This window comes from Cydia pomonella, chromosome 5 (genome assembly GCF_033807575.1).
Source record: "Cydia pomonella isolate Wapato2018A chromosome 5, ilCydPomo1, whole genome shotgun sequence".
In the NCBI taxonomy this organism is placed as follows: domain Eukaryota; kingdom Metazoa; phylum Arthropoda; class Insecta; order Lepidoptera; family Tortricidae; genus Cydia; species Cydia pomonella.
In genome coordinates, this window is record NC_084707.1 from 18,871,910 (window position 1) to 18,899,693 (window position 27,784).

Consider the following 27,784-nt stretch of genomic DNA (forward strand, 5'->3'; position numbering starts at 1 on the left):
AGGTAGTGTCAAAAACTAGTCCTTTATTGGAAGATATTACTATTTCATTTTTAAAAATAAAAAAATATTTATTGTTTTGTGTTGACGATTCTTATTGGGAGATATTATTTGTATTATTCTATACCTACTCTACGTAAATATGACAAAGTAACGGACTGTTCCTATTGGAGATTAATTGACTTTTTATTTATAGTTTTTATATTTATTGTTCTTTTATTGTATTTTCGTAAGTTATGACATTGTAAATTTATATTTTGGATTTTGTAGGTATTTACCTACATACTCTTATTCTAATTGTATTGACATTCCTTATTGAAGCTATAATTTTATTTTATTAGTATTGTTATTATTTTCATTTTTATTTAAATTTGACGATCATGATAGAAATTCTTATATTTTTGTCATCAATGCAAATTTATTATGTAATTGTCTTTCATGAAATAAATCATCTAATCTAATTGTCTTTCATGAAATAAATCATCTAATCTAATTGTCTTTCATGAATTAAATCATCTAATCTAATTGTATTTCATGAAATAAATCATCTAATCTAATCTTAGGGTTATAATACTTATAATCGCCCAAATCTAAAATAACCGGCCAAGAGCATGTCGGGCCACGCTCAGTGTAGGGTTCCGTAGTTACTCTTCCGTCACAATAAGCTAAACTGGAGCTTAAAGTATAGTAAATTGTTAACCAAGGGATGAAACGGTACCTTTCACCCGAGTTAAACAAATAGGCAAATTTGCATAATCAGTACCTAATTGAAGTAAGTCTTTTTACTATGAAGGGAAAACTTTTTGCGATAACTCAAAAATAGCTAAACTGATTATGTCCGCTATAGTTTTCATTTAATGTCTTTCTTAAGCTCTACTTCCACGATTTTTTTCATATGTTTTGGACCTATGGTTCAAAAGTTAGAGGGGGGGGGACACATTTTTTTTTCCTTTCGGAGCGATTATCTCCGAATATATTCACTTTATCAAAAAATGTTTCTTGAAAACCCCTATTAGTTTTGAAAGACCTTTCCAACGATACCCCACACTCTAGGGTTGAAGCGAAAAAAAAATTTCACCCCCACTTTACGTGTAGGGGAGGTACTCTAAAAAAAATTAAATTTTTAGATTTTATTGTACGACTTTGTCGGCTTTATTGATTTATATATCCATGCCAAATTTCAGCTTTCTAGCACTAACGACCACGGAGCAAAGCCTCGGACAGACAGACAGACAGACAGACAGACAGACAGACAGACAGACAGACAGACAGACAGACAGACGGACATGGCGAAACTATAAGGGTTCCGTTTTATGCCATTTGGCTACGGAACCCTAAAAACAACCGAAAATTTCGCGGTTTTCTTTTTTTTGACAAAGTTGCGTTCGGCGCTCGCGGTCACAAACTTAGATTATTCATTGGGTCAACATCATAAACAAGTCTGCAAAAAATCAGGACTACCGGATTTGACGCAAACGCTAAATGTATAAAGTTACTCTAGTATAGCGTTAAAGTTATGTATCATTCCATTAATTTTGTAGTTCGATATATTGTCCCTTACGTACATAGCTACCTGCATAACCATAATCGAAGGCAGTGTGAGATTGCCTAATTTCTTAAACAGTTCCGTTGCTGACATATCTGAAGGTACCCGTGCGATACACCTAATTGATCGTTTCTGGAGTCGGAACAGTCGTTCCTATTGGGCGCAGCAGCCCCAGAGCTCCGCACCATACTGAATTAGGAAATGAACAGTGGCAAACTAGCACGACCGGGCCACTTCTAGTGCCACAGTCTTCGCTACCCGGCCGTGTACATGTATTTTTAATCACATCGTAATTCGTCTCTCGCAGCTCAACTGCTTTCAAGGGACTACACTGTTCCAGCTACTTTAAAGAGAATCATCCTGAAGAGAGTGATGGTTTTTCCAACGTGACGTCAATGAATATAGCTCCTCAACGCCGTCCTCAAGTTGAGAGTTGAGACGATGAGAAATTCATTCTTGGTGAAGAAAATATAGAGTGCACACAATACCAAAGGGCTCCATAGCCAAAAAAGTTAAGCTACTAACCTCGCCAAGTTCATTTCCGGCGGATATAATTCCAGCAGCCATGTGCACTGATAGGCGAGCAGCACCGCTATATGCACCGCCATAATGGCCATGAGGCAGCGGCCGACCACCGCGAAGCCGCGCTCTAGCGGCTGGCCCAGCGACCAGGCCGTCGCCGCGCCCATGAATATGAGGAAGTAGATCCCTGACGTCACGCTTGGGAGCATGATGCCGGAGAACATTATTAGGAAGAGGCATAGGTATTTGCCTGGAAATAAGAAAATCGCGTGTCATTGTCATGGCAATATTGTAGGCAGGCACAATGAAAAAGCGCAGTGGTAAAATGAAAAGGAAATATGTAATATGATCATATTTCATTGTTGATAGGTGTTGAGCGCGTCCTCGCCCCATTCCTCTATACCTATGTGTTGCACTTATCGAGATACTTCTCGGGACGCTATGCCCTGAATGTCCACCGAAGAGGCACGTTATAAACTGTACTTTTCTTTGCACAGTTACAGATAAATTAATCAAAAAATTGCAAAATTTGATGACAGACAAAGACTTACTTCATGATTACAAATCATGTTAAAAGAAAGAAAAAACATATTTCATATGTAAGAAATAGTTTAAAAATACAACTGTACCGGCACTGGTGAGGAGCGGATACTTCTGATGTTTTGAGTGTGGCTTTTCTTCAGGTTGGTTTGGTCCCGACAGCAACTTTTTTACCAACACATATACCAACGACGAAACGATAGCCATCAATAACTGAAAAATAAACATTATTCTTCATATTACAACGAGACAAAAAATGGATCTAATGAATACCTTATTTATTCCGACATTATTATGTAAGGCGCTGAATCGAATTCTTAGTTTTCTTACGAATCATAACTACTACGTAAGTCGGGTTAAAAAAATACCTAAACTGTGTGCTTACCTCCGGTGCCAAGTATTGTATGGCCATTGTTGGATCTATAAAATCATAGGGCACCAGGCCCAAGTTCCGACCGATAATTTCTACGAGGTAGTTTTCGTGTGGCAGCGACCCATAGGGCGGGAACGCGGCCAGTACTATGTGCCATGCTACGTGTAATAGTAAAAGCAGAGCTGAAACCACTAAGGTTAAACAAAGAAACTTGCCCGGCCATCCTGAAATTCAAAAATCTTAATGAAATGTATGGCAATATAAAAAGTCTAATGTATACTTAGAGCTGTAGTTATACCGTATATTGATACAACTTTGAAATATGATTGGTAATTCAATTTGAAGACTTATTTTTATCCGCTACCTCTGTTAGTAGTATATAAGTCTAATTGCCTGAAATAATGTTGCTTACAATGTGAAGTTTATCAAAGTCGCCCCAATATTAAATAAAGACATCCCATGTTAAAGAAGTTATTTACTATTTTGCATCAGATAATTATAGCGGACTAGTCTAGAACTTTTTTTTTATCCCACGCAGATAAGAATATTTAAACTAGGTAATTATTTCACTCTAATTTATAAACACTCACGGCAGAATAAAAGATTTAACAACATTTTGCTCATGCAATTGAATTACTGTTTATGATACTGTACCGTTATTATATCAATCAATCAATCAATCAAATATTTATTGATAAAATATAAGTATTTTACATGTCAACACTTTACAGCTAATGGGATTACACATATTATTATTTATCTAATTAAAACATTACTTATCTAGGGTTCATCATTATCTTGAGCTAATTAAAAATTTTAATTTATTTTAATTCAAATTATACCGACTGTATTTTATTCTTGCATTTAATTTTATATAAATAAATAAATAGTTAATAGGCTCAGGACAGGATAGATTTAATGTTAGCTACGTGTGCTAAGAATGAAAAGTCTTACCTCGTATCGTTTGCGCGGATGGCACTTGTGTTAGAGGTGCTATTAAGTAGAGGAGGAGGTATATAAATGATAAACCGAACGGGCGTAGTGCTATACCTGTAACAAAAAGAGAACACTTTATTATTCATAATATAATTGAATACCTCTAATTAAAGTACAAGCTGAAGCTGGCACCGAATGAGAATATAATTAATTTATTTACTACCATATATCATAAAATAAAATAACAAGCCTTTTTATTCCGTAACCACTTTACAAACTATTTTTAAACTAAATACTATTCTATACTAATAGTTTTGTCCATTTTTCATCTGGTATCCTCGCGATGTGACCTGCCCAGTGCCATTTGAGTCTTAGAGAGTGTTCGAGAGCGTCAATTACTTTAGTTTTTTCTCGTATATTTTTGTGACGTATTTTATCTATTAACCTAACTTTTTTTTTAAATCTTTCGATTGGCCTTTGACATGCTATCGTAGTTAAGTGTGGAAAGGAGACACGAATCCAGTACTATTCTTTTTAAAAGTAGCGGCAGGGCGCTCAGAAGTATGTATATTTGCCATACTCCAGAACTTGTTCCATGTTTTATTTACCCGCCTCTCTACTTCTTCCATGTTGTTATCCGGTCTGAAGGATATCTGTTTCCCTAGGCATATATATACTCTTTTACTTCTTATTGTCTTCTATAAATGTTTCTTTTTCTACATCTTTGTTTTTTGAAGATTCATTTCAAGCCCATGTTTTTACTAGCTGCGTGTAGAGTATTGATCATAAATTGTAGCTCTTTCCCACTTCTAGACAGTAGCACTATATCGTCTGCAAATACTAAATGTGTGAGATATTTTCCGTTTATGTTTATTACTCTATATTCCCATTTTAGACTTTTCATAACTTGATGTAAGACGCTTATGAATAGAGTTGGGGAGAGCGGGTCTCCTTCCCTGACCCCTCTTTCGATGTTTATGTACCTGCCAGTGGTTTCTAACTTAACTCTACTTTTACAGTTTGCGTATATGTGTTTTAGTATATTTATGTACGTATTATTTAACATATATTAGATATTTCATATTCATCGTCTTATAATTAATTTATAAGATAGCTATTCCCGGAAAATAATAATAAATCAATTCCAGACAAAAACTATTAATAAACAATAAAAACAACAGTGAATAGCGCGGTCAAGAAAAATGGTCATAAATCGAATGAATAGGTACAGCTAGAATGACATGACAAATCGCCCGAGCCGCCCTCAAGTTAAGTACGTATCTATATCTACTTCATGAGAGTATTTTCAAACGTACTTCTTTCTTTTAAGAGGAGAGGACCTACGCAATTAAATTTTAAGGCTTCATACGTAAGATTTATATTCGAAAGTCTAGTAATAAGAACTTTTGAGTAGGTAGTCAAACGCTCTTCAGTTGATTTAGATAGTTGTTATTGAGATGTTACAATCGAAAATAGTTGCAAGTGTAGATTAATCCCAAAAGTATACAAACATGTTAATACTATGATTAGATCGATTAGAGGGGAGTTCATTCTTAATTTCAGAGTTTCTCCCACTCTAGTGAGGTTTGGCACAAACCCCCCAGACCTCCACCCAAACCTATGTAAGATTTTTCGAAATACGAGTTTTTGTGAAAACACCTTAATCTGAGCTTTATTAAGTAATTACATTGATGTCATCAGGCTTATAACAAAAAAAGGAACAAAATCTCGATTAGTTTCTATGGTCACCGGCGGTCTCCATGACCGGATTATGAGGTATACACATCTACACATACCGAAGATATACTTAGTTCAGCCAAATAAAAGTTTGTAAAAATACTTCAGGAACATGACATGACTTATATCAAGCAGAAATAATTGCCTGGCCACAAAATGCCACTGTAACATTTAGCCGGATTGTTCCACTCTGTTTTATATTCGCCCCATTTTTCGTCCCAGACGGCCCAGTCAGACATCGACATATAACTTGGTAGATTATTTTGCCGCAGTAAAAGCATAATCGTGTCATAACTTATAACAAACAACTGATTTAGAAAAACTAGAGCGAATAAAATAACTTTGTAGTGTAGATTAAATAAAGTATCTACTATACGACTCCGCAGCCGATACCAGTATCATAAAACAATAAGAAATAGCACACGAAAATAATTTGCACGTAAAATTAATTTGATAACGACAGAAATTATAGCGGCACGCACAAAACAGTATTTCAACATTAAAAAAAACTGACCTCGGTTTGCTTTCATATAATGGTACTTATCTCTCATAAATGCTAATAAAATTAATTTCTACCACCTGTTTGGCCTGTTACCTCTCACCGTCGTTACACTTTATACACCCGTTATCCTTATTTTCATACATTTTATATTATAATGCTTCCATTTGTAGATAATAATAAAAACAAACATGAATTCGAAATTTCAAGCTCACAACCCAACTCCCATTACACATAATAGCCCTTGTTAATACACATTTACAATATTGAATAAAATAAATAAGGAATAACCCTTTGCTGGATACCCTACTTTACATACTTTATTAGCTATTTCAATAAAAACGCATCGACATCAAGAGAAACACGGCTATGCAAAACTGAATGTCGAAATATAAATGTTAAACCTATATTTAATATTTTTACATCACAAGAAACGGAAAACAAATAACAAAATCATAAAAATACATCATGCATGCTAGCGATTACTATAAATAAAGTATTGTATTTTACTACGAGAACGTACTATTGTTTACTAACATATGATTTGTACCTAATGTATTTACATTACACATCTGTTTTGCACACCGGATTATGACTAATGCTAGTGCTAATCACATTATGTAAAGGTGTACGATAAGGTATTGGAATTTTTAAGTTACAATCAACTAAGTGCAGGTGCACTCTTGTAAATAGATGCAATAAAATGAGAGACATAATTGGCTTGCAGTAGGTATGGTATTGGCGAATGGGAGTCGATCGGGCGGTGAAAAGAGCGTTTGAGGGAAAACCGACAGCACGCCGCCCGGCCGGTCGACCTAGGTATCGATGGGCGGATGTGATGAACACTGATCTGCGCGAGTTCCAGGTTGAAGACTGGCGAGAAACTGCACAGGACCGGGATCAGTGGCGAGCAGTCGTGTTGGAGACCAAGACACACTTTGGGTCGCTGCGCCAGAGGAGTAAGTAAGTAAGTATGGTAAAAGTATTTATAAATAAGACTGGATGTAATGTTAATAAATCTTACTGAATATAATATCAGGTATTTTAAATTAGTTGTACGCACATCGAGGCTAATATAAGTATAGAAAAGTAAACAAATACGAGTAGGTAAGGTACTTTCTTCTGTGTATAATATGTTCAACATTTCATATTACATTAACCAATTCATCGTAGGTAGATACATAATAGGTATTAGGTATGCAGGTCAACAGAGTCAACATCCTCATTCATTGGCTTTTAATGTGAATGTAAAGTCCAGTCTAAAAATATGTATACAATTATACACCTGAAACCGGCATAGACGGGACTTAAAAAATATGTAGGTCATCTTATCATTTTTGCGCCGCTTCTACTCGTATCAGTTAATACCTAATATTGGTAGAATAGACCGATAGTTGACTTGTCAGACAATCTGCGATTAGCAAAATGCTTCTGCAATTTCAAAATCAACTGCTTTTCAAAATAACTCTTGTTGACCGATTACAATTATTATTTCATCGCTTTATCATAATATATGGGATCCCCGCACCACAGTATCATGCCGTTTTCATTTCGGCGCGGAACTCTGAGGACTCTCGCGGCTATATATTATTAAATAGTGATTGCTATGATATTGATATCAATAATATCGTATTTTTATAACTGGAATAGAATTTATAGAATATGCCTCCGACTTGAGCTTTAGCCAATGACTAAGAAATTAAATACCTACAAATATATGTGTGCGCAATACATACGTTGAATTTGGATTAAGTTTAGCCTAAATTGATTAAATTTTGTAACTGTATTCACACTCACAGATGTATAAATAAAGTTACCTTGAAAGCGAACGTAACAACGTGTGATTTTTACAAGTACTTAGACAAATTAGTAGGTAAACAGTAGTAAGCACTCAGACAATGGGCACACCTTCAGCTGTCAAGGATAGCATGCTACGCTACAAGTTTATAACTTTATCTGTTTAATTAAAACTATTAAAAATTACTTAACGTACAGCGTGTGCCATGCATCAATGCAAATACTTACCTAATGAATTGGGAAACACTGGCAGGCATGCAACCGTATGTAGGTAGTATTTACTTAGCATAAATAGGTAGGCACATTTTTCATTATCTATTAATTCAAGTGGCAGCAGTGCTAATTCTGTTTGTCACTTACACTCCGACGATAATTGAATTGATACTTACGAGTATGTAAAGATATCGCTAAACAGATTGACTGAGAAAGAGTTTATATTGCGATCGCAAGTAGTAGACCGTTTAAAGAAAGATATCAAAACGTAAATTGTAATGTAATGTATAATCCAGATGCATTCCAAATTGACAGACAGACATACTGACAGATGTAGATAGGTACAAATACATAAAGGTCTTTCCCGTTGATCACAAATAAATTTGACGTTAATTACAGAATATGTAGGTATTTAGTTTACCTTTTATTGGCAATTTGTTACACTTGATATCTTTATCGTACCTATAGCGAAAGAGAATTTGAAATAGAGGTGGACTTTCAAAGAAATTTATGTGGCCTCAATAAATTTACTGCCATCTTTCGACACATGATTAAAACTTTTAGAACGCCATTCTACTTCAATCCTGATCCTTTCACTGATATGTGTTTAATTTGTTAAATATCAAAAAATAAGCCATCTAATAGATCAAAGTTAAAGGTATGGTGGCATCGTTTCGAGCGATGGTGCCACAACTAGTAATATTACCCGCGAGCGGTAAGATTGAGTAACTTTGAAAAAATAATTAGAATGTTTACGTTTTTTTCGTGTTAAATACTTAAATAAATAATAATGCAATTATCTACAGTCATAACAGTCAAGGATTCTCTGATAGAGTAAATTCCCAATGTTACCTGTAATATTCCCAATACTATTTACCGGGTATTTCTCCAAAGTTACTGGGAACAATATTATCTGGAAGTATTTATCAAAATAAGGCTTAACTGTATAAAATAAAATAAAATATGCGTATAAATCAGTATAGTTACAATCAACATTTTGTATAATAATGCTCACAGTTTTATAATAAAATATCAATTAAATTGTTTAAAATAAAATGAGCTTTATACATTTTTTTATTTAAAAACTAAAGTACATATATACTAGTGTCCGACCGAAACATGTTTTTTGCCGAATCCGAAAGTTCGGTTTTGGTTCTAGTTTCGGCCGAAACCGAAACTTTTATAGACGTATTAAAATTGCGGAGTAAAATGTCAATGGACCGTTAGACCTTTCTTTTTAGGCGTTCGAACAACAAAATATCTATAATTCGCGTAGATGGTACAAAATAAAACAAGTTTAGTAAAAAAACGTTAAGTAAATAAAATGTATTATGAGTTTAATCTTAAGAGATCACAATCAACCAAACTTCAATAAGGCCTATTCAATTCACTAAGCGGACACTCATTCTTATACATCTTTTAATCTGCTAATTTAAAACAATTGTTGTACAGCTCACTACTACAGATTCAGATTTTTATTCATAAAACATAGTATTTTACATGTCAAAACTTGTTACTGCTACATATTTGTTCCCTAGTAGTCAAATATTTTACTCAATGGACCGAATTCATTTGGAACATTGTAAGTTAGCTGTGCAATCATAATGCACACTGCACAGGCAAGTATTAACTGCAAAAAATCGTATGTTCAAATTCTCCATGTCAAATGTGAATCAAATAATATTAAAATATTTAGAGAGCATCGTAGGCTAGAAGATTTTTTTTAAATACCGGCACAGAAGCGACCCGGCTAATCCACAAACCGAGGTATTCCCATGCGGCTATTAAAATTGAAATCGAAATTCACAAGAAAGCAGGCGTTAGCGTAGCGGAGGCACACTTTGAAATTCAAGCAAATTGGTTGTAAATACTAACGCTATGACATCTCCAATGTAAAGTAAACCCTAAATGGCTTAACGATTAAAGTCCGTGACTGTACATGACTTATTTGACTAAGAAAATACTTCAGAACCTTTTTTATCTCATATAAATCATGAGTTTCGTATCTTACCATCTTTTGGGAATGTTACCGGTAACATTGGTAGCTTACTAGTAACATTCCCAAATGGAAACTTACTGGTAGCGGGAATGTTTCCGCAGCCCATCACTAGCCACAACCTTTGGGTTGTGCCCGGTAAGATGGCGCCACTTTTTGATATTTAACACATATCAGTGAAATAATAAGGTTCAAAGTCAAAAGTTTTAATCATGTGTCTAAAGAAGGCAGTAAATTTACTTTGGCTACAAAATTTTCTTTGGCAATCCACCCCTATTTCAAATTCTCTTTGCTATAGCCTAGTATACATACTCGTAGTATCCTGATAACTGCTTTAGTCACATGGTACTAGGTTTCATGTTTAACAGAGTACATAGGATCACACGCTTGAGCGTTTCAACAAATTAATGTTATGATCTTATGATGAAAATTGGAGCGGCTACTACAAACAACGATCCATCATTCCACGATAATGATAACATGTCATACCTATTTGCTACTTTAAGGAATAAGAGACACTTCTAACTACCAAGAGTTTATCCCAAACTTAGGTAAGTAGGAAGTAGTCGTAATTGACGTTTATTCAAATGGGCCACTCTACCCACTGAATAATAAAAATGTACCGTACCTAATTTTCGAGTTTAACATTTTTCTGTGACAGGATACCCGCTAATGACGGCCGATGATGTAATTGTACAAGGAAATGCTCGGTCAGATCTGACGTCCCCTTAGGTATGTTATGATATGACTAAAAAACCGGGCGCAGTCGCTGACACAGATATGGGTTACCTATAAATACACTGGAATCTCGAAAGCGGGAACCATTCTTAACGTTTATTTGGGCTCTCTTTAGGTTAGTAGGTGTACTAGGTATAGGTATAGCCACATGAATCGGACATAGGTATTATGATGCTACTCATTTTGTTACTCATTCGCACTAAGGCCACTTCGTAATCATAATGCTCTTGGTATGCCGACTCACTGGACATTTGTATAAAATTAATGAAAATGATCGGAATTTACCTAATATTATTACCTAAATAGTAGAAATGTGTAACTTTATGTTATTTTATAGACATGACCTCTTCAGTCCTGTTCTACAACTTGTGTAACATTCCTTAATTTAAAAGTGTATTCAAAAAATAAGCAAGAATTATAGAGATTTATTTATTATAGAGATCCGTATGGGTTCTTTCCTCGTCACCTTTTGTATTATACATTACATCATAGCTGCGCAGACAGGCCAGACAGCTCGAATATGCATGTTTCGAATTGAAGTTTACCTATATAAATAATGATTTTCCCTATTTCTGAACATATAAGCAATAGAGGCAATGAAAACGGTCTTATTTTGCTAAAGAAGAAATGCGACATCAGTTATGGACCTATAGAACAAAATTATCTCTAAGTCCCCCATATATTTTCAGACCTTAAGAATTCATCTACTGTACGCTATGTTTGCAGTTTGTACCGACTGAGCAGTGACAATGACAATGTATGAGAGCACCATAAACTTGAACTAGCCAGTGGCGTGCTAACTTAGCATAGACGGACTCTACCTATAATGGATTAAGATCTCAACATAATTATAATACACAATACCAATCTAAGCTAATGGATGGCAAACATTAAGATACTCTCTACATATTTTAAAGTTAAAATTCGATGATACAGTTAAAGAATTAACAAATTCGACAGATATCGATGAGATCATTATGTAGGTTGCCGCTACCGCTGGCCGGTTAAACTGTGACCTTGTGAATCACTCCGATAAGGTAACGCGCCGAATGAGTTGAAACGGCCACTGCTGACAGCCGAACATACTAATGATATACTGAATACACATACCACAGAACTGTATGGTGAATTTGAATTTGCACCAATGGACCGTGTTTTATAATGATACACCGTCTCTATTGACGAGATTTGCACGTGGTGCCTAGATTTTTTGCCAGTAGAGGTTTTTTAGGCAGAATTACTTTCCGGCTTCAGCTTGTAATGTAACATTATCTTTTCTGCGCATTTCGCAGATCATTAACATTTTTATAACAGAGAAGTTACCGCGCAAAGCACATCTTTAAGCAACTGTTTAAAAACACGCACTACATACACATAACCTTGTCCTAAATTAAACAAATAATGAAACAATGAATATTTTACAATACACGCTTAAAGCATCATGTGCCTCCTGCCAAGCTACAAGTGTCTACAAATAGTCTAGGTAGGTGAAGATAAGACAGGTAAGGTACAGTTCGCGCACCATCTACTGATGATTAACTTTCCTCGAACCCGCGCCCGCATCGCCTGTAAAAGTAATAAATCGAAGCAAAACGTGTTAACCTAATTGGAATTCAACGCTGCTTAATTGTGACATTTGATAAAGATTTCATTGTTTTTCCCGGAATAGATTGTGTGTTTTAATATAGTTAAGTGGGAACGTGTGGTGTAATTAAGTGGTGGATTATATGGGGATAGGCAGCGGTGCGTGAGCGTAACGATTACTTCGCGAGGGAGTGTTCGCGAATATCCTAATGTATATGAACTATTATAATCTCGACCCGTTTCTATTTCAGAGGCAGATCGAGGAGATCGCATCTGAACTCTTACAATTCCCACTGGTTGGAGTAAGTGGTACTAAAATAGAACAACTGACGGAAAAGGCTGAACACGAAAAATTTTTTTTTACAGTACATATGGTGCTACTTTCCCGCACGCGTGCGGGAATGAGCACTTTTCGTGCATATGTCAAAACTTTAAAGAGCCATATATATGTACTGTAAAACGTACGATTCACGGTGTGCAAATAGGTAATTCGCAACTCGTGTTAATTTACCTATTCGCACATCGTACAACGTTTTACAGTACATATGGCCCTTTAAATGTTCGACACAGTAACGTAATATGCTAATTTTCGCACTAGTGCGGTAAAGTAGCACCATATGTACTGTAAACAATTTCAGCAGTTTGCTCTCTCATGAAACAAAAATGAAAAAAGCACTTATTTTATATTTAAAGTACAAATGTGTAATATACCTTCGTAATTATTAAAATTATACAAACTTATATTCGGATTTCTCGGATTTGCGATTCGTTTTACGCACGCGATTCTTATTATTTAGGAAATAGCTTTCTTCAAGATTTTATAATAGTAATCTGAAAATATGCTGCACTGCAGCAGTTGCCGGCTACTTGACTTTTATGGGCCAAAGTTATATGTAGTTATGTAAATTTATTTTGGAGTTAAGACGATAGTGGACGACCGCTTCTCCAAATCTCCATACAGATGTAATCCCCATTTTCCTTCTATCCATATTATATTGACTCTTGTAATAACTAACACCGGATGGAAGCTGGACAGTCCTTAAGAACCGTGAGATTGAAGACTCAGTGGCTGATCCTAAGAACTCAGAGCCAATTCTTGGGATTAGTTGCCAAGCGGACCCCAGGCTCCCATTAGCCGTGACAAACCTACTCGGAAAAGGGCTTTTCCTTCCTTGCTACGAGGGATCAAAGTGACACTTTTCTTCCCTGCTAGGAGGGGTCAAACTAGCACTTTTCTGTTCTAGGACAGTACTTTTTAGGGTTCCGTAGCCAAATGGCAAAAAACGGAACCCTTATAGATTCGTCATGTCCGTCTGTCTGTCCGATTCTGTCACAGCCACTTTTTTCCGAAACTATAAGAGCTGTACTGTTCAAACTTAGTAAGTGGATGTATTCTATGAACCGCATTAAGATTTTCACACAAAAATAGAAAAAAAAACAATAAATTTTGGGGGTTCCCCATACTTAGAACTGAAACTCAAAAAAACTTTTTTCATCAAACCCATACGTGTGGGGTATCTATGGATAGGTCTTCAAAAATGATATTGAGGTTTCTAATATCATTTTTTTCTAAAATGAATAGTTTGCGCGAGAGACACTTCCAAAGTGGTAAAATGTGTGTCCCGTCCCCCCCGTAACTTCTAAAATAACAGAATGAAAAATCTAAAAAAAATATATGATATACATTGCCATGTAAACTTCCACCGAAAATTGGTTTGAACGAGATCTAGTAAGCAGTTTTTTTTTAATACGTCATGAAATTAAAAAAAAATTTTTTTTTCAACATACCCATACATGTGGGGTATCTATGGATAGGTCTTCAAAAATGATATTAAGGTTTCTAATATCATTTTTTTCTAAACTGAATAGTTTGCGCGAGAGAACCTCCCAAAGTGAAAAAAAGTGTGTCCCCCCCCTGTAACTTCTAAAATAACAGAATGAAAAATCTAAAAAAAATATATGATATACATTACGATGCAAACTTCTAACGAAAATTGGTTTGAACGAGATCTAGTGAGTAGTTTTTTTTTAATACGTCATAAAATTAAAAAAAAAATTTTTTTCGTCAAACCCATACGTGTCGGGTATCTATGGATAGGTCTTCAAAAATGATATTTAGGTTCCTAATATAATTTTTTTCTAAAGTGAATAATTTGCGCGAGAGACACTACCAAAGTGGTAAAATGTGTGTCCAGTGGTAAAATGTTGAACGAGATCTAGTAGTTTAAGTAGTTTTTTTTAATACGTCATAAAGGAACCCTTCTTGGGCGAGTCCGACTCGCACTTGGCCGCTTTTTTGTATTTTTGCATACAATTTATCAAGCTTAGATAATATTTTGAAATAGAATCGTTTCCTCATATGTGATGTGAAAGGCAGTACTTAGAAGCAAAATTATTTCCAACTTAACACATGAATTCCTCACTACGCTCGAGATTTTAGAATCCTTCGCTTTGTTCAGGGTTCAATGCACGCGTGCGCCGTAAATATGTCATTTTGCTCCATTGTGCCATTTGTGACACAATCTACAATTTTTTTGGACTTCATGAATCCTCAAAAAAAATCAGACAAAAAGCCTCTGTATTTTGGACAAGCAGTACAGCGTCTACACCAAGACACAAAAGGTTTAATTGAAGGCATTTGGTGAAAGGGGTGCGGCCCATTAGTTGGGCAAACATCACCTCTATACACAAAGCTGTACCATCCATATTTTACAGCTAATAGCTCTAACTCGATAAGGGTCATTCTAGTTCGTGTCACATTTTCCCTAATTGCATCCCATAGTGTAGACGTACAGAGCAGAGGTGAGGCGAGGTCGGCGACTGGCCGCGTTACGATTAGAAGTTTACTCTGCTGTTGTTCCTATATCACTGTAACTGCGAGCGAGCGCCGCTTTATCAAAACCAGTAGAAGATTGATCTCCGATAACTCATGGTCGTTACGGATCTGGATGTCATAGTTATACTAGATGCTTAAAATACGTGATCGCATGCGGCATGCAGTACGAAGGTGATGATACAAGACTTGCTCGCGGCCGACGCCCGCCACCGCCGAACCGCACATATCTGCTTTGTTATGACGACTCTACGTACATGCAATAAACTATGATATCATTGAAAGCTAATGAAATACAAAGCTATATTGATATTTTTTTGGAAATAATGGCATCATCATGTTTATATCCACCAACTTTTATATTAATAATCAAAGATATCTATAACCATTAAACCTATGGATTGCTTATGGATCAGAGAGAGCGCGGAAATGGGGAGCCGAAGCTAAACACTAACTTGATAATCTGAGCACTTCCCAAATGTACATTAAATAATAAGTAGCCCGTCGACCTTCAAGCGAACACAGGGCTATTACGTTTTTATAAACAAACCGGCGTCGTTAAACTAAAATAGAAAAATATCGGTCCGAAGTGGATGGCTAAGAGCAATTAATATAATTCTGTTACATAAACGTTCACTAGGGTACCGTAGACTGCTAAAAATTGCTTTGCTTGAATTATCGTGATTCTCTACTGTTTCTTGTATCCATATCTTATTCCTAATAACGGACTAATTAAAGGCGTCCATTGCAACAATAAAAAAAAAAAAAAAAAAATTTATTTCAGAACCATAAAAATTCCATAAAACATTGTTAGTACCATCGTTATAGCTAGGGGTTAGTTAGTACATTAAAATCAAATCAAATCCAAATATAATAAGAATAATAAATAATTAATAACAATGTTGAGGAAGTTTACGGTAGGTACAGTCAAAGAATTTAATTTCAGTACCATTTCGTACTTTGTCATAGTGACAATCAATATGAAATTCGCTAGGGAAATCATACTATTGTCGCTATGACAAGGTACAAAATGGTACTGAAATTAAATTCCTTGACCGTACCAAACCGAACGGTATGTTATGAAAAATCTTATTATAGTAAATTCAAAAAGTTGGGAGCCAGGATTTCAGCAAATGCAAATGAGTGCTCTCTGCCTATCCCTTAGTTGCAAAGCATGATTTTTCTTAAAAGTTTCCTTTCCCACTTGTATCCTTAAGGATAACTCGGCTTAAAAGCGCCTACCATTTAGGGCCACCCCACACAAGCGTCTTTTGAGTGTCGGCGTTCAGTCAGCGCTATGGAAAATGGCGTCGCTGATGCGCAGTTGCGCCAAGGCTGCCAATATTGGTTTGCCAGACTATACCTACTCATTGAGTAGGTATAGTCTGGCAAACCAGACTCATTGGTATGAGAAGAAATGAACTGATCGCTCAACCTCCATAGAACCGTGCACCTAAACCACCCGACTATACCACACCCATGGGTTATTACATTTCTGTAAACGTTTATTCGAGTAAACTTCACTAATAAATCCGTGAATGTTAGCTATGGCTGGCGCAGGAATAAACACAGGGCCGGGCAGGTGGATGTGTTCTAAATCGTCGGATTTATGGGACACGTGGGGAATCAGGTGAATCAGGTGAATCAGGTCACGCAGGATTTTCCTTTACGAGTATGGCACTCATTTGACCTACTCGTTTTCATGATCTACAGCCGTAGCCGAACAAAACCAGGAAAGGTCACGTGAATTCCGTGTGGATATCGCTATGGTTGAATGCTATTCTCATTACGCTGAAGGCGTGACTCAGATTTCACAACACTGGACTCTACATAAGTTCAGTTTCATGTAGGTATAGCCTTTTAGGTATGAGTCATCCAACAATTCATGTTCAGTTCCCTTAAAGTCGCACTTTGTTGGTTTAGGTGCTAATACTGCTTATTTACTAACTCGTAATATCAATGACATGAAAAAAAAGGGTAGCACTCTGGGAGTGCCGGCAGTAGTGAAAACTTGAATATTAACGTTGTGCATTTTTGATATTTTGGAATGGTTAGGGAATAATTTTGCACGAGTTGCTTTAATTATCAGTATAAAAGTACTATAATTTATGTGGTAAAATACAATATTCAAGTTTTCACTTCTGCCGGCACTCCCGGAGTGCAACCCGTTGTACCCGGCGCGGCGTAGGAGAGGAAGTATCCCCCTCTCGTTCTACCGCGCGGCGGTCTACTGGCTTCAAAGACATTGTAACAGTTTTTCTATCAGGTCACGTATCCGTCTTACGAATTTTCAATCTGACGAATCTGTTGGTCACGTGACCTCGTGACCTGTCAGGAGTTTAACATTTTTTCCCCATCACAAAAAGTGCATAGCGCCGCTAAAGAAGTTTTCACTTCAAAAATCGGTGGTATTCATGGTACAATTTGGAGCCCAAGCTCTCTTTATATCTTTATGTAAATAATAAATTTGTTACTCTACCACTTAAATATTTGTTAGGAATTAGCATATGTTTTATACACAGCACACTCGAGGCGATAAACTTTTTGTGTTTTAAATCAGCAAATATATCTAAACGTTTGGCTTAATAAAAATTATATGGTACCACTCGAATAACCCACTAAATAACTACCGTAAATGCCCATATCCGTGAGAAGAGAAAAGATAATGCAATGAACGAAGCATTATTAACTTTATTTCGATTGCTGACTGTACGCAGTATACGCACTACGAATTACACATTTCGGTTGAAATCAAAGCGCTTGGGGTAGCGTTGGTTGCGTGTTGTAAATGGCTTGCAAATTTTGTGATTTGGAAGGGCTCGCGGGCAAGGCCACTGAAGTCGGTCACCGGGGAAAGTACTGCCGAGCCTCAAAACCAGGCGCGCCCAGAGGATCTCTCCGCAATGCGACGCGTGCACAAACATGTATTACTCTAACGGACTACACTTAACAAGATTATGTTAGTGTTGTGATTCTACCGATCTATAACCTAGGTACTCCTAAGAAGGAGGAAGTTGTAAGTTTTTCAAACGTTGTATATTGTTTTTTCACGCCATGTAACTAGTCAATACGTATGTTCCGTATGATGATAAATGATGCGTAAATTTAATCAATAACATGTATAAATTACTTGCTGAGCTTTTGTCGCTCTTACAAATATTAGATTTATTAGCTAAGTATAAACTAGTTGCTAATATACGTAATTCATATATTTTGTAGGACTTGGCACTTTTACAAAAATTTATTAAGTACATTACAATGTTCTGTAACTTCATCTAGAAATCTGGCCTAATATAATTGTCTCTGCCGAATATAATTACCTACCTATACTGTAGCATGAGGTCTACGCCAAGTTTAAATAATTTATAATAGTCAGAGCATAGTATTACGAGTACGAGTAGGTAATTTAATAAACAAATAATTACGAGTATGTAGGTATTCAATTTTGTTAGTTAGGTCAGGGGTTCCCAAAGTGTGCGCCGCGGCGCCCTGGTGCGCCGTAGAAAGTAAAGAGGGGCGCCGCGAGTTCTATCATTATCCGAAACCACAAATATTCGCGGGTACCTATTTGAGCGCTCGCATCGGTAAATACGAGGGCTGCTATTTATATATCCGGAAACCGGGATTACAATCTTCTTAAATAGTATATTTGACCTCCATGGTAAAATTTGAACTATTTAAGTACTGGCCGGTATATTTTTCTTTCTTATTAATGCTAGCGTTTTGTTTTTGACGGGTTTTAAATGTCATCTCGCTGCAAAAATGGAACTCACTCGTGAAAATATTCGTGCTATGATTTATTATGATTATCGGCGTGGTTTAACGCAACAACAGTACATAGATCAACTATCTTCAACTTTTGGTGATGAAGCTCCATCTAAAACTACTGTGTATCACTGGTTTAGTGAGTTCAATCGTGGACGTAGTATGCTTACGGACGAAGTTAAGGCAGGTCGCCCGAAATCGGTCGTTGTACCACAAAATATTGAGGCTGTGCGAAAACTTATAATGGACGACCGACATGTTACGTACCGCGAGATAGAGGAGACTCTGGGTATTTCTATGACTAGCATTAATAGCATATTACATGATCATTTAGCTGTAAAAAATATTTGTTCGCGTTGAATACCGCATAACTTAACTAAGGAGCAAAAAGATGCTCGCGTCGAATGGTGCAATAAAATGTTAAAAAAATATAACCGTGGTGACTCAAAGGCCGTTTATAACATCTATACAGGTGACGAATCCTGGATCTATGCATACGATGAAACGAAGCAACAATCAACGGTATGGGTGTTTCAAAATGAGCCGAACCCTACGAAAGTTACTCGTGCAAAAAGTACATTGAAACAAATAGTGGCCTGCTTCTTCGGTATTAATGGCCATGTAGCTACAGTGCCACTAGAAAACCGTAAAACGGTTAATTCAGATTGGTACACGACCATTTGCTTACCGGAAGTATTTGAACAAATTCGTAAAACTAACCAGCGACGAAGAATCATTCTTCATCATGACAATGCCAGCTGTCATACGTCACGCGAAACAACTCTATTTTTGGAAGGTCAAAATGTGGAATTAACGGGTCATCCGCCGTACAGCCCTGACTTGGCACCCAATGATTTTTATTTATTTCCCAATATAAAAAATAAATTACGCGGTCAACGATTTTCGACCGCTGAAGATGCTGTCGACGCATTCAAACAACACGTTATGGAGGTACCTCAGGCGGAGTGGCAGAAGTGCTTCAAAAATTGGTTCACACGAATGCAAAAGTGCATAGATCATCAAGGGGAATACTTTGAAAAACAATAAAACCATTTTCAGCCGTGTACGTTTTGTTTGTTTTTTTTTGTTTCCGGATATATAAGTAGCAACCCTCGTAATATAGCGTCGTTTCACTCTTTTTCGTGATTTTAAATTTACAAGGGCGCCGTTGCAAAATACTACACTTGTAACTGCGCCGCAGGTTGAAAAAGATTGGGAACCCCTGAGTTAGGTGATATGTCCGCGAAATCTATGTGCTCAAAAGAAATGTTTAAATACTTACGTTGTTTACTTTGTTAAGGGGGCTCACTCTCTCAAAATTACGGATTGTTAATATCGTTAACGATTTACTTAATCAAAGAAGATATCGGAAATCGTAATCAAAACCCATGCAATCATGAATATCGTAACGATAAACGGACATTGTATGGCTCTTTGCGATCAACGATTTGATTTTTACCTCATTCTAGATGCAGGCGCCGCACGCATTGCATCCCTCAATTGCGCATCGATCGTAACGACTAATTGCTCCGTGTATGCGCGCTGCATCGCCTGCATCCCTCGATCGCGGACCGATCGCAACGAGTGCAACGACCAATTGCTCCGTGTATGGCTGGCAATTTCGAAGCGAATCGTGCAGGATTTTCATCAGATTGATCGAAGCTATTAATGGAACCGTGAGAGCCCTTAAGAGCAATAGGTAGTAGCATCTAAATCTTCTCGGGTCAGAGGTGTAGGGTTAGAGCCGGTGTAGCTTTATTTGACGTTCATAAGCGCATTGTATTGTAATATGCCACTTGAATAATAAACTATCTTTATCTTTAATGCCTAGAAGACTACGTTATTTATTTTAGCCCCAATGTGAATTTCATGTCAGCTACTAACTTAGGCTGTAAATTTTTACGTCTAACTACTGCCTAGTCCCAAAACTAATAAATATTCATGATAACATTTATTACATACCTTTGCAACATTTATTTTTACAGTTAGTTAATAATATTTCGGTAAAATATTATAATATGAGCACATTATTTACATGACACCCTGCATGTGCCAATTGCACATGCATGCATAATGTAATCTGGACTAATAAATAAATAGGTAAGCGAAGTTATCAGCTAGATCATAAAAGATGATATCCATACCGGATTGCAGGCCACGTTATTTCTATTTTATATTTTTAAGTAAGTACTTGCTGTATTTATGCACACCTAAGTAAATACCTCGTCTTCGTCTTGGTATTACGATCTAAAGCTAATGGATGATCTCTTAGAGCTCTTTTGTCACTGACGTCCAGTTGTTAAGGTTTTCTGCAGGATCCCGTTTTTAGGGACGGAAAGGACGGAACTAGGAACGTAGGAACCCTTATTGTTTCGCCATGCCATGTCGGTTCATTGAACGATTATTACTTCGTATAATAACTCAGTGTGTCCGTCTGTCTGTCCGTCCGCGGCTTTGTGACTGTGAGTGCTAGAAAGCTGCAATTTGGCATAGGTTATATAGTTCTTATAGTTCCTAATTTTCCTTTACTGGGCAGTAGACATTTGATTTTCATTAATTATTCTGTATTGATGATTCCTCCTTATGACGATTAATGTTAACAGGTACGACATTGAGTAGACCGGTGAATAAGTATGTGATTAATGACACCGACTACGTCGAGGATGGAATAGTAATGAATTCACAACATAAAAACCAAGATCGTGATGGTTAAATTGCAAAAAAATTAAAAGTGGGTGATGTAATAGCGAGTTTTGACAGCATGCATAACAACTTAGTTCGCGGCTGCCAGCCGGTTCCGCCGTCGTTGAGATAAAAATATTACAGCTACCTAACCAGTATTTTAAGCGATTCCTGGAAACTCGCGAAACTGATTGCTTGTTACTTAGTTACATTAGTTACATGTATTATAGTGACAAATGCTCTATTTTTGCCTTAATCATCAAAAGAAAAGGCAAATGACCTAGACTATTGCTTTCTCACAGCGAGCGTAGGTTCCGCCTCCGCAGACATCGCATTAGTTGTCTCAATGCCAGATCTGTTTTTATTTGCAAAAAACGAGCTGAGCTCACGCTTCCGACTTATCACTTCAACCGCGCCTAGCGCAACGTGAGGGTAAGTTTTATGTGAGGATAGGTAATGGAGACTGCTTCGTAATAATAACCCCGCGGGACTGCGACATGGAAAGTCCATTCTGTTTCGTGAAATCAAAGGTCCTTACCCATTGACATACCTCTATATCTAAGGACGACCCCTACGGGTAATAAGAATGGGGCCAGTACAGCGGTGTCACACACACGAATTCGAGCCAATCTTGTAGTCTAACGCCACAACGCGATTGGTTGATGAGTTCGCATCGCGCGATTAGTCGTAACTAGTTGCATTAGACTGCACGATTGTCTCGAATTCGTCAGTGACACCACTGAACTAGCACCATTCTAGTGCCTGTAAGGCCCGTCCTTAGATTTATGTCAATGTCCTTACCACGTTCCTTGAGTCGAGAGTTTTCTCGGTCAACTGAAATTAATAACCAACCCCCGCCCCGCGCTAAGTTTGGTGGGGTAAAATCTTGAAATTTGCACAGTACGTATTAGTACACCGACGGCCGCGATAACGGCCACCAACCAATCGTTTAAGCGGGTAATATCGTAAAGTTATCATATGTACCTACTTCCATAAGTTAGTTGGGGTTGTGTCGAAAAGTTATCGTACTTTGCCCGAGTCGAGTATATACTTTGGCCTCATTTATTTCGCTCCTCTCGGTCCTGCTTGCAGTCCTTTTAGAGCAAGGCGGTTATCTAAATTGCTATAATGAGAAGCTAGGTATTACTATGTCACTAGCACACTAGCAGATCGGTACGATGCAAGCGGAACCATGAGTATCTGATTTTAGGGCGTCCGCTAGCTGGCGCGGTTGCACGGAGCGGGTGAGTGGGTTAACGAAAAATAGTATGAGCAACGCTAACTGGCGCGGACGCTTGCGACGAATTTTATCTACATGGGCACCCGCAGGAGACCGCCCGTTCTTTGCACCCGCGCCGGCTAACAGACCTTAGGGCGGAAATTGATTACGAACATAATATTACAGGTGGCGTGCATTCCTGTATTTAAAAGAATGTACGAAAAATTTACCTGGTTGCGTCACCGCAGCGCGTTGATACCCGCGACATTAAATTAATAGGTGACAGTTAATTCGCACTTACGGCGGTACCAATTTAGTGCCGGCCAGTTTCAAAGGTCAGGTCATTAAATGTGGCACAGTGAAATAAAAGTAATGACTGACAAATTCAAGCATTTAGGACAGTAAGAGTACAAACGCAGTTTTTACACTAATGTGGATTCGTACGTCGCTCCAGTGTGTGAGCGAAACAGCGCTTTGCACATATTGTCCCGCTCGCACACTGGTCTGGCGTGCGCGGATAACCATCCAATGTTAAGACCGCCTAAGACAACTAATAAACAAGTTTGGTGCTTGTGAAATTTTAGTGCTTCCAGTATTCACTTGTTTACTATTTAAATATTCTTGTCCAATGATAATAATGATATATAATGAGTATATCGTCAGTGCTATAAAAATAGCATTGCAGTGTGATACTTGCAATATTGCATGAAGGTTTGGAGTTTGAATCCATCCATTACCATCACATCACTCATAAGGCTGTACCTATTCACCATCTGCTGAGTTTAGGCGTCTTTATCAAAGCCTGACCAGTAGTATATGATCACGTGCCATATTGCGGAATTTCATTGGAACAAAATTTTTCATACTGAACTGAACTGTCACCCCATACATGAGAATAACAGCGCCCTCTTGACAATGATCATATATTTCTGGTTGGGCTTTACCCCATGGTTTTATGAATATGGTATGGAGTCTAAGAGGTTAAAGGAATACAAGCATTATGTTGTGTTGATAAATGAAAGCTTATAGGTCCAAATCCAGGTGAGATATTTTCATTTTTGAAACACCTACTGTATTGTATTTAATCAAGACACATATCATAGGTCTATAGTAGATACAGTGGCGGATTTGCCCTAAGGCTGGAGTAGGCCTGGGCCAGCTAGTACTTAATAAGGAGCCTGGGGACTAGGGCAGCCAAGGCTGCAAATCCCCCACTGAGTAGATAAAACAAAAATTAATAGGAATTACCATCTTATTAATGAGTTCTAATAAAAATGACACTGTAAGTATTTTTTTATTTTCTATTAAAATGGTGGTTGGATCCGTAAGGGCTGTGGGATGTTTTATATCTCTAATGGATTATGTGGCACTGGGATCATGTTGTGTTATTATGAAAGGTGATGATGGTAATGAATGTTAAGATGTTTTGGAAGATGGGTGGTGTAGATGAGTTGTTTTTTATGTGTTGTTGAACTTTTTTAGACTGTTGATTATGGTGCTGTTTGCAAAATACTTGCACATGAATTTCTTAACAGGAGAGAAATCTTACAAGAGATACACTGAGGAAAGTGGATTGTTTCTTGGGTTTGATACTAGGGGCAATGTAGGGAAGACCATCATTAAGGTATAACCATCTACAAGCTCTTTCATTGCTTCTAACTTGGTAGTATTCTTGCTCTCTCTCTATCTCTCTCTGTTGGTCTTCCCAACAAAAAAATATCTTCCCACATTGGCCTTATAACTATGAATAATTAGTAGTAAAATTCACTTACTGACTAGCAGTGCACTTGGCAGCACTACTCGGACCAGAAGAGTAGCTGGTACATGAATTTTGGGCATGTTGTTAACTGTAAAAAAAAAGTTACACTTGAAACTGTCTCATGTTAGAAGCAGGCAATAATTTAATAAATAAAATCAATGACACAATCTTATAACTTAGATGAATGAATTACTTTTATAATAAATAAATATTATAGGACATTATTACACAAATTGACTAAGTCCCACAGTCATCACAATAAGGCTTGTGTTGAGGGTATTTAGACGACGATATATATAATATATAAATATTTATAAATACTTAAATACATAGAAAACACCCATGACTCAGGAACAAATATCCATGCTCATCACACAAATAAATGCCCTTACCAGAATTTGAACCCGGAACCATCGGCTTCATAGGCAGGGTCACTACCCACAAGGCCAGACTGGTTGTTTTATATTTATTATTATGCTGGATAAGCTACACTATTTATTATGTAAAACATTAGTAACAAGAATGATGGCAGATACATATTAATAGAGCAGTCCATCTCTTAGTCACACCCAATTTTGAATAAGGCTATGAGTGCAAATAAATATAAGTTTGTACTTAAAATATATGCTTTGTCAAAAAAATTAAGGGATAAAACAATTTAAGGATTTAAATTCATATTAGATTCCTAAACCTATTTTACTTTACCTTTGTACTAAAAATGAAAAAGAGAATTATTATTAAAAACTCAATAATATCACAACATCCAAACAGCATGATATTCAACAATCAACAACATGTTTGAAACCCTTAAAAACACAGCTGTTCCCGATGAAGCATGAAAGAGAGACTTACAAAAATAATTCATCTTCAAATGAACAACGCAGGTTTATAAACAAGGCATCTAATTAAACTCATTATAGAAATAAACCCAAAAACATTGGAAATAGGTGCCCAAATAAATTGTTACAAGGTTTAATTCATTAAGCGATAAGAAAAATCAGATCTTCAAAAACATACCTTAAACTAAAAATCCTGATTAAAGTAAACAAATAATTATGTCACTTCAGCAGCACACAACCACTTTAAACTTAAAGTTATAATATGGAAGTCTTTGATAAGAGAAATTAGCATAATTTGAATAATTTCCGCACATTTTACTACATAACTACATTTTTGAATAACAACACCACCGACCAACGCACTATCCAATCCACGCCCGAGATGACACTCTTGCTTGCTTTTGATTTTGAAGTTTGAAGTTTTGACATGACTGACAGTGACACTAGATGTCAAACCTATTATTGCCAGATTTTTTTTATCTACTAAAATGTATACAATGACATTCGGGTTACAGAAAGATAGAGTCTGGGCGGCAGGGATCGGAAACCGGTATTTTTTGTATGGGAACGAAACGGTATTTTTTCGTTCTTTGTTAATTACTTCATTTCTAATTAGGCAATCTAATAATACGAAGTCGTTATATGAAAACACAACTGAGTCCTCCATTTAGAGTATAAAATAAACCGAAATATATGGTTATTTCGATGTTTTTGCAAAAAACCGGTTCCGATCCCTGCTGGGCGGAAAGAGAAGACTCGTGGAATTTATGGGATCTAATAAATTCTGACTCTACTCTTTCCGCACAGACTCTACAATCAGTAAGAACCGGGCAAATTATAGAATACTCATCTCTCTGGATGCTAGTGTTAGCGTAAGACAAAAATAGTATGATTCTCTCTGTCTGTCTTTGAAATGAGACACTCCCGGGCAATACTATATACACCCAAAAACACCCACTTTATCAGAATATAAAGGCGTGAAATTCAAAATTTCTATGGGAATCAAACCCTTAGCCCCTACATTTTTTAAATTTGCCGCCTGTTTCCGCTGAGAAGGTGGGTGAAGCCATTTCCGTCAGTAGAAAAAGGCGACATATTTAAAAACAGGGTTCCGTACTTAAAAAAAAACATCACCACTTTTCGTGTAGGGAGGCTACCCTAAAATTTTGTCGGCTTAAGCGATTTATATATATGTCGGAGAACCACTGAATCGTGCCATCTATGGCTTTTAAGAGGCATTTCATTACGCCATATTTGACAAATAGAGCGAGCTAGGGTGTTACATTACACCTGAGTGGCGTTCGACGCAGTTCCGCCAAGGCGTCATAGAGTACGCTGTTAAAACAATTGAAATCAAGAATAATTGAAGTTATGCTGTCAATCAATCTCCAGACGAGAATGGGAGAAGATGATGTCACTGGCGGTTTCTGGGTAAAGCCCACTGGCTTGCTTACAATAAGAAATGTAACGTGTGCTTTGATTTGTAATCGGTTTTGTCTAGTAAAGTAAGTGTTTCATTGAAAGCCCTTGTCACCCACTATTGAAAGTTCTGATGTGCTGTCTCTAGTACGATACGCCCACTATTCCCGACATCAGAAGTGGGATCATGGGCGTATCGCACCAGAGAAGCACATCAGAACCTTCAATAGTGAATGAAAAAATTCTGTTGTGGTAACGATTATTCACAGTTTTACGATACAAAATCGCTTTTAAGTGTGGAGCCGAAATTTAATTTTTCAATTTTAAGAATCTTTATTTCTCAAAATAAGATATAACAAAACTTAATATAAATGAGAAAATGTCATGATCGCTTAAAGGTGAAGTCAGTAAGTACTTATTGTCTGTTTGAAAATTGGATTTTTTTAAAGTGATATTGAATAAAAAAAAATATTTTTATCAATATTATTACGAAACAAAAATCTACATTTTCGCGGTTTACAAGTCTTAGTAAAATTAAAACTAAACTAGCCATAAAATAAAACTACTTAAAAATTTATCTAATATTAAATAAAACTAAAACAAAAAGATATACTAATAAACAAATAAGTTATAAAAAGAATACCCCTTCTACAGGGGCGGATTAAGAAGGCGCGGGGCCCTTAGCACAATAGCTCGCGGGGCCCCCTGGTTTAAAAAAAAAGATTAAGTGCGAGTCGGACTCGCACCCCGAGGATTCAGTACCATCACAACATTTTTACGATGTCTTAAT

General features: G+C 36.8%; 1 protein-coding gene across 9 annotated transcripts in view; it reads right to left on the minus strand.

The window, feature by feature from the left end:
• LOC133517977 (piezo-type mechanosensitive ion channel component) overlaps positions 1 to 26,061 on the minus strand; it is a 78,525-nt gene extending 52,464 nt beyond the window's left edge. For 3 of the 9 annotated variants that reach the window (XM_061851495.1, XM_061851493.1, XM_061851494.1), the window contains exons 1-6: positions 25,754 to 26,060; positions 24,750 to 24,824; positions 3,933 to 4,028; positions 2,991 to 3,202; positions 2,695 to 2,818; positions 2,069 to 2,315 (exon numbers count right to left, since the gene is read on the minus strand). In XM_061851495.1, coding sequence (XP_061707479.1) covers positions 2,069 to 2,315; positions 2,695 to 2,818; positions 2,991 to 3,202; positions 3,933 to 4,028; positions 24,750 to 24,816 — 746 coding nt within the window. In that variant the 5' untranslated portion in view covers positions 24,817 to 24,824; positions 25,754 to 26,060. Of the gene's footprint in view, positions 1 to 2,068; positions 2,316 to 2,694; positions 2,819 to 2,990; positions 3,203 to 3,932; positions 4,029 to 24,749; positions 24,825 to 25,753 lie in introns of all 9 variants that reach the window. The other 6 variants (XM_061851499.1, XM_061851498.1, XM_061851497.1 and 3 more) reach the window with 3 other exon arrangements.
• Between the last annotated feature and the right edge of the window lie 1,723 nt (positions 26,062 to 27,784).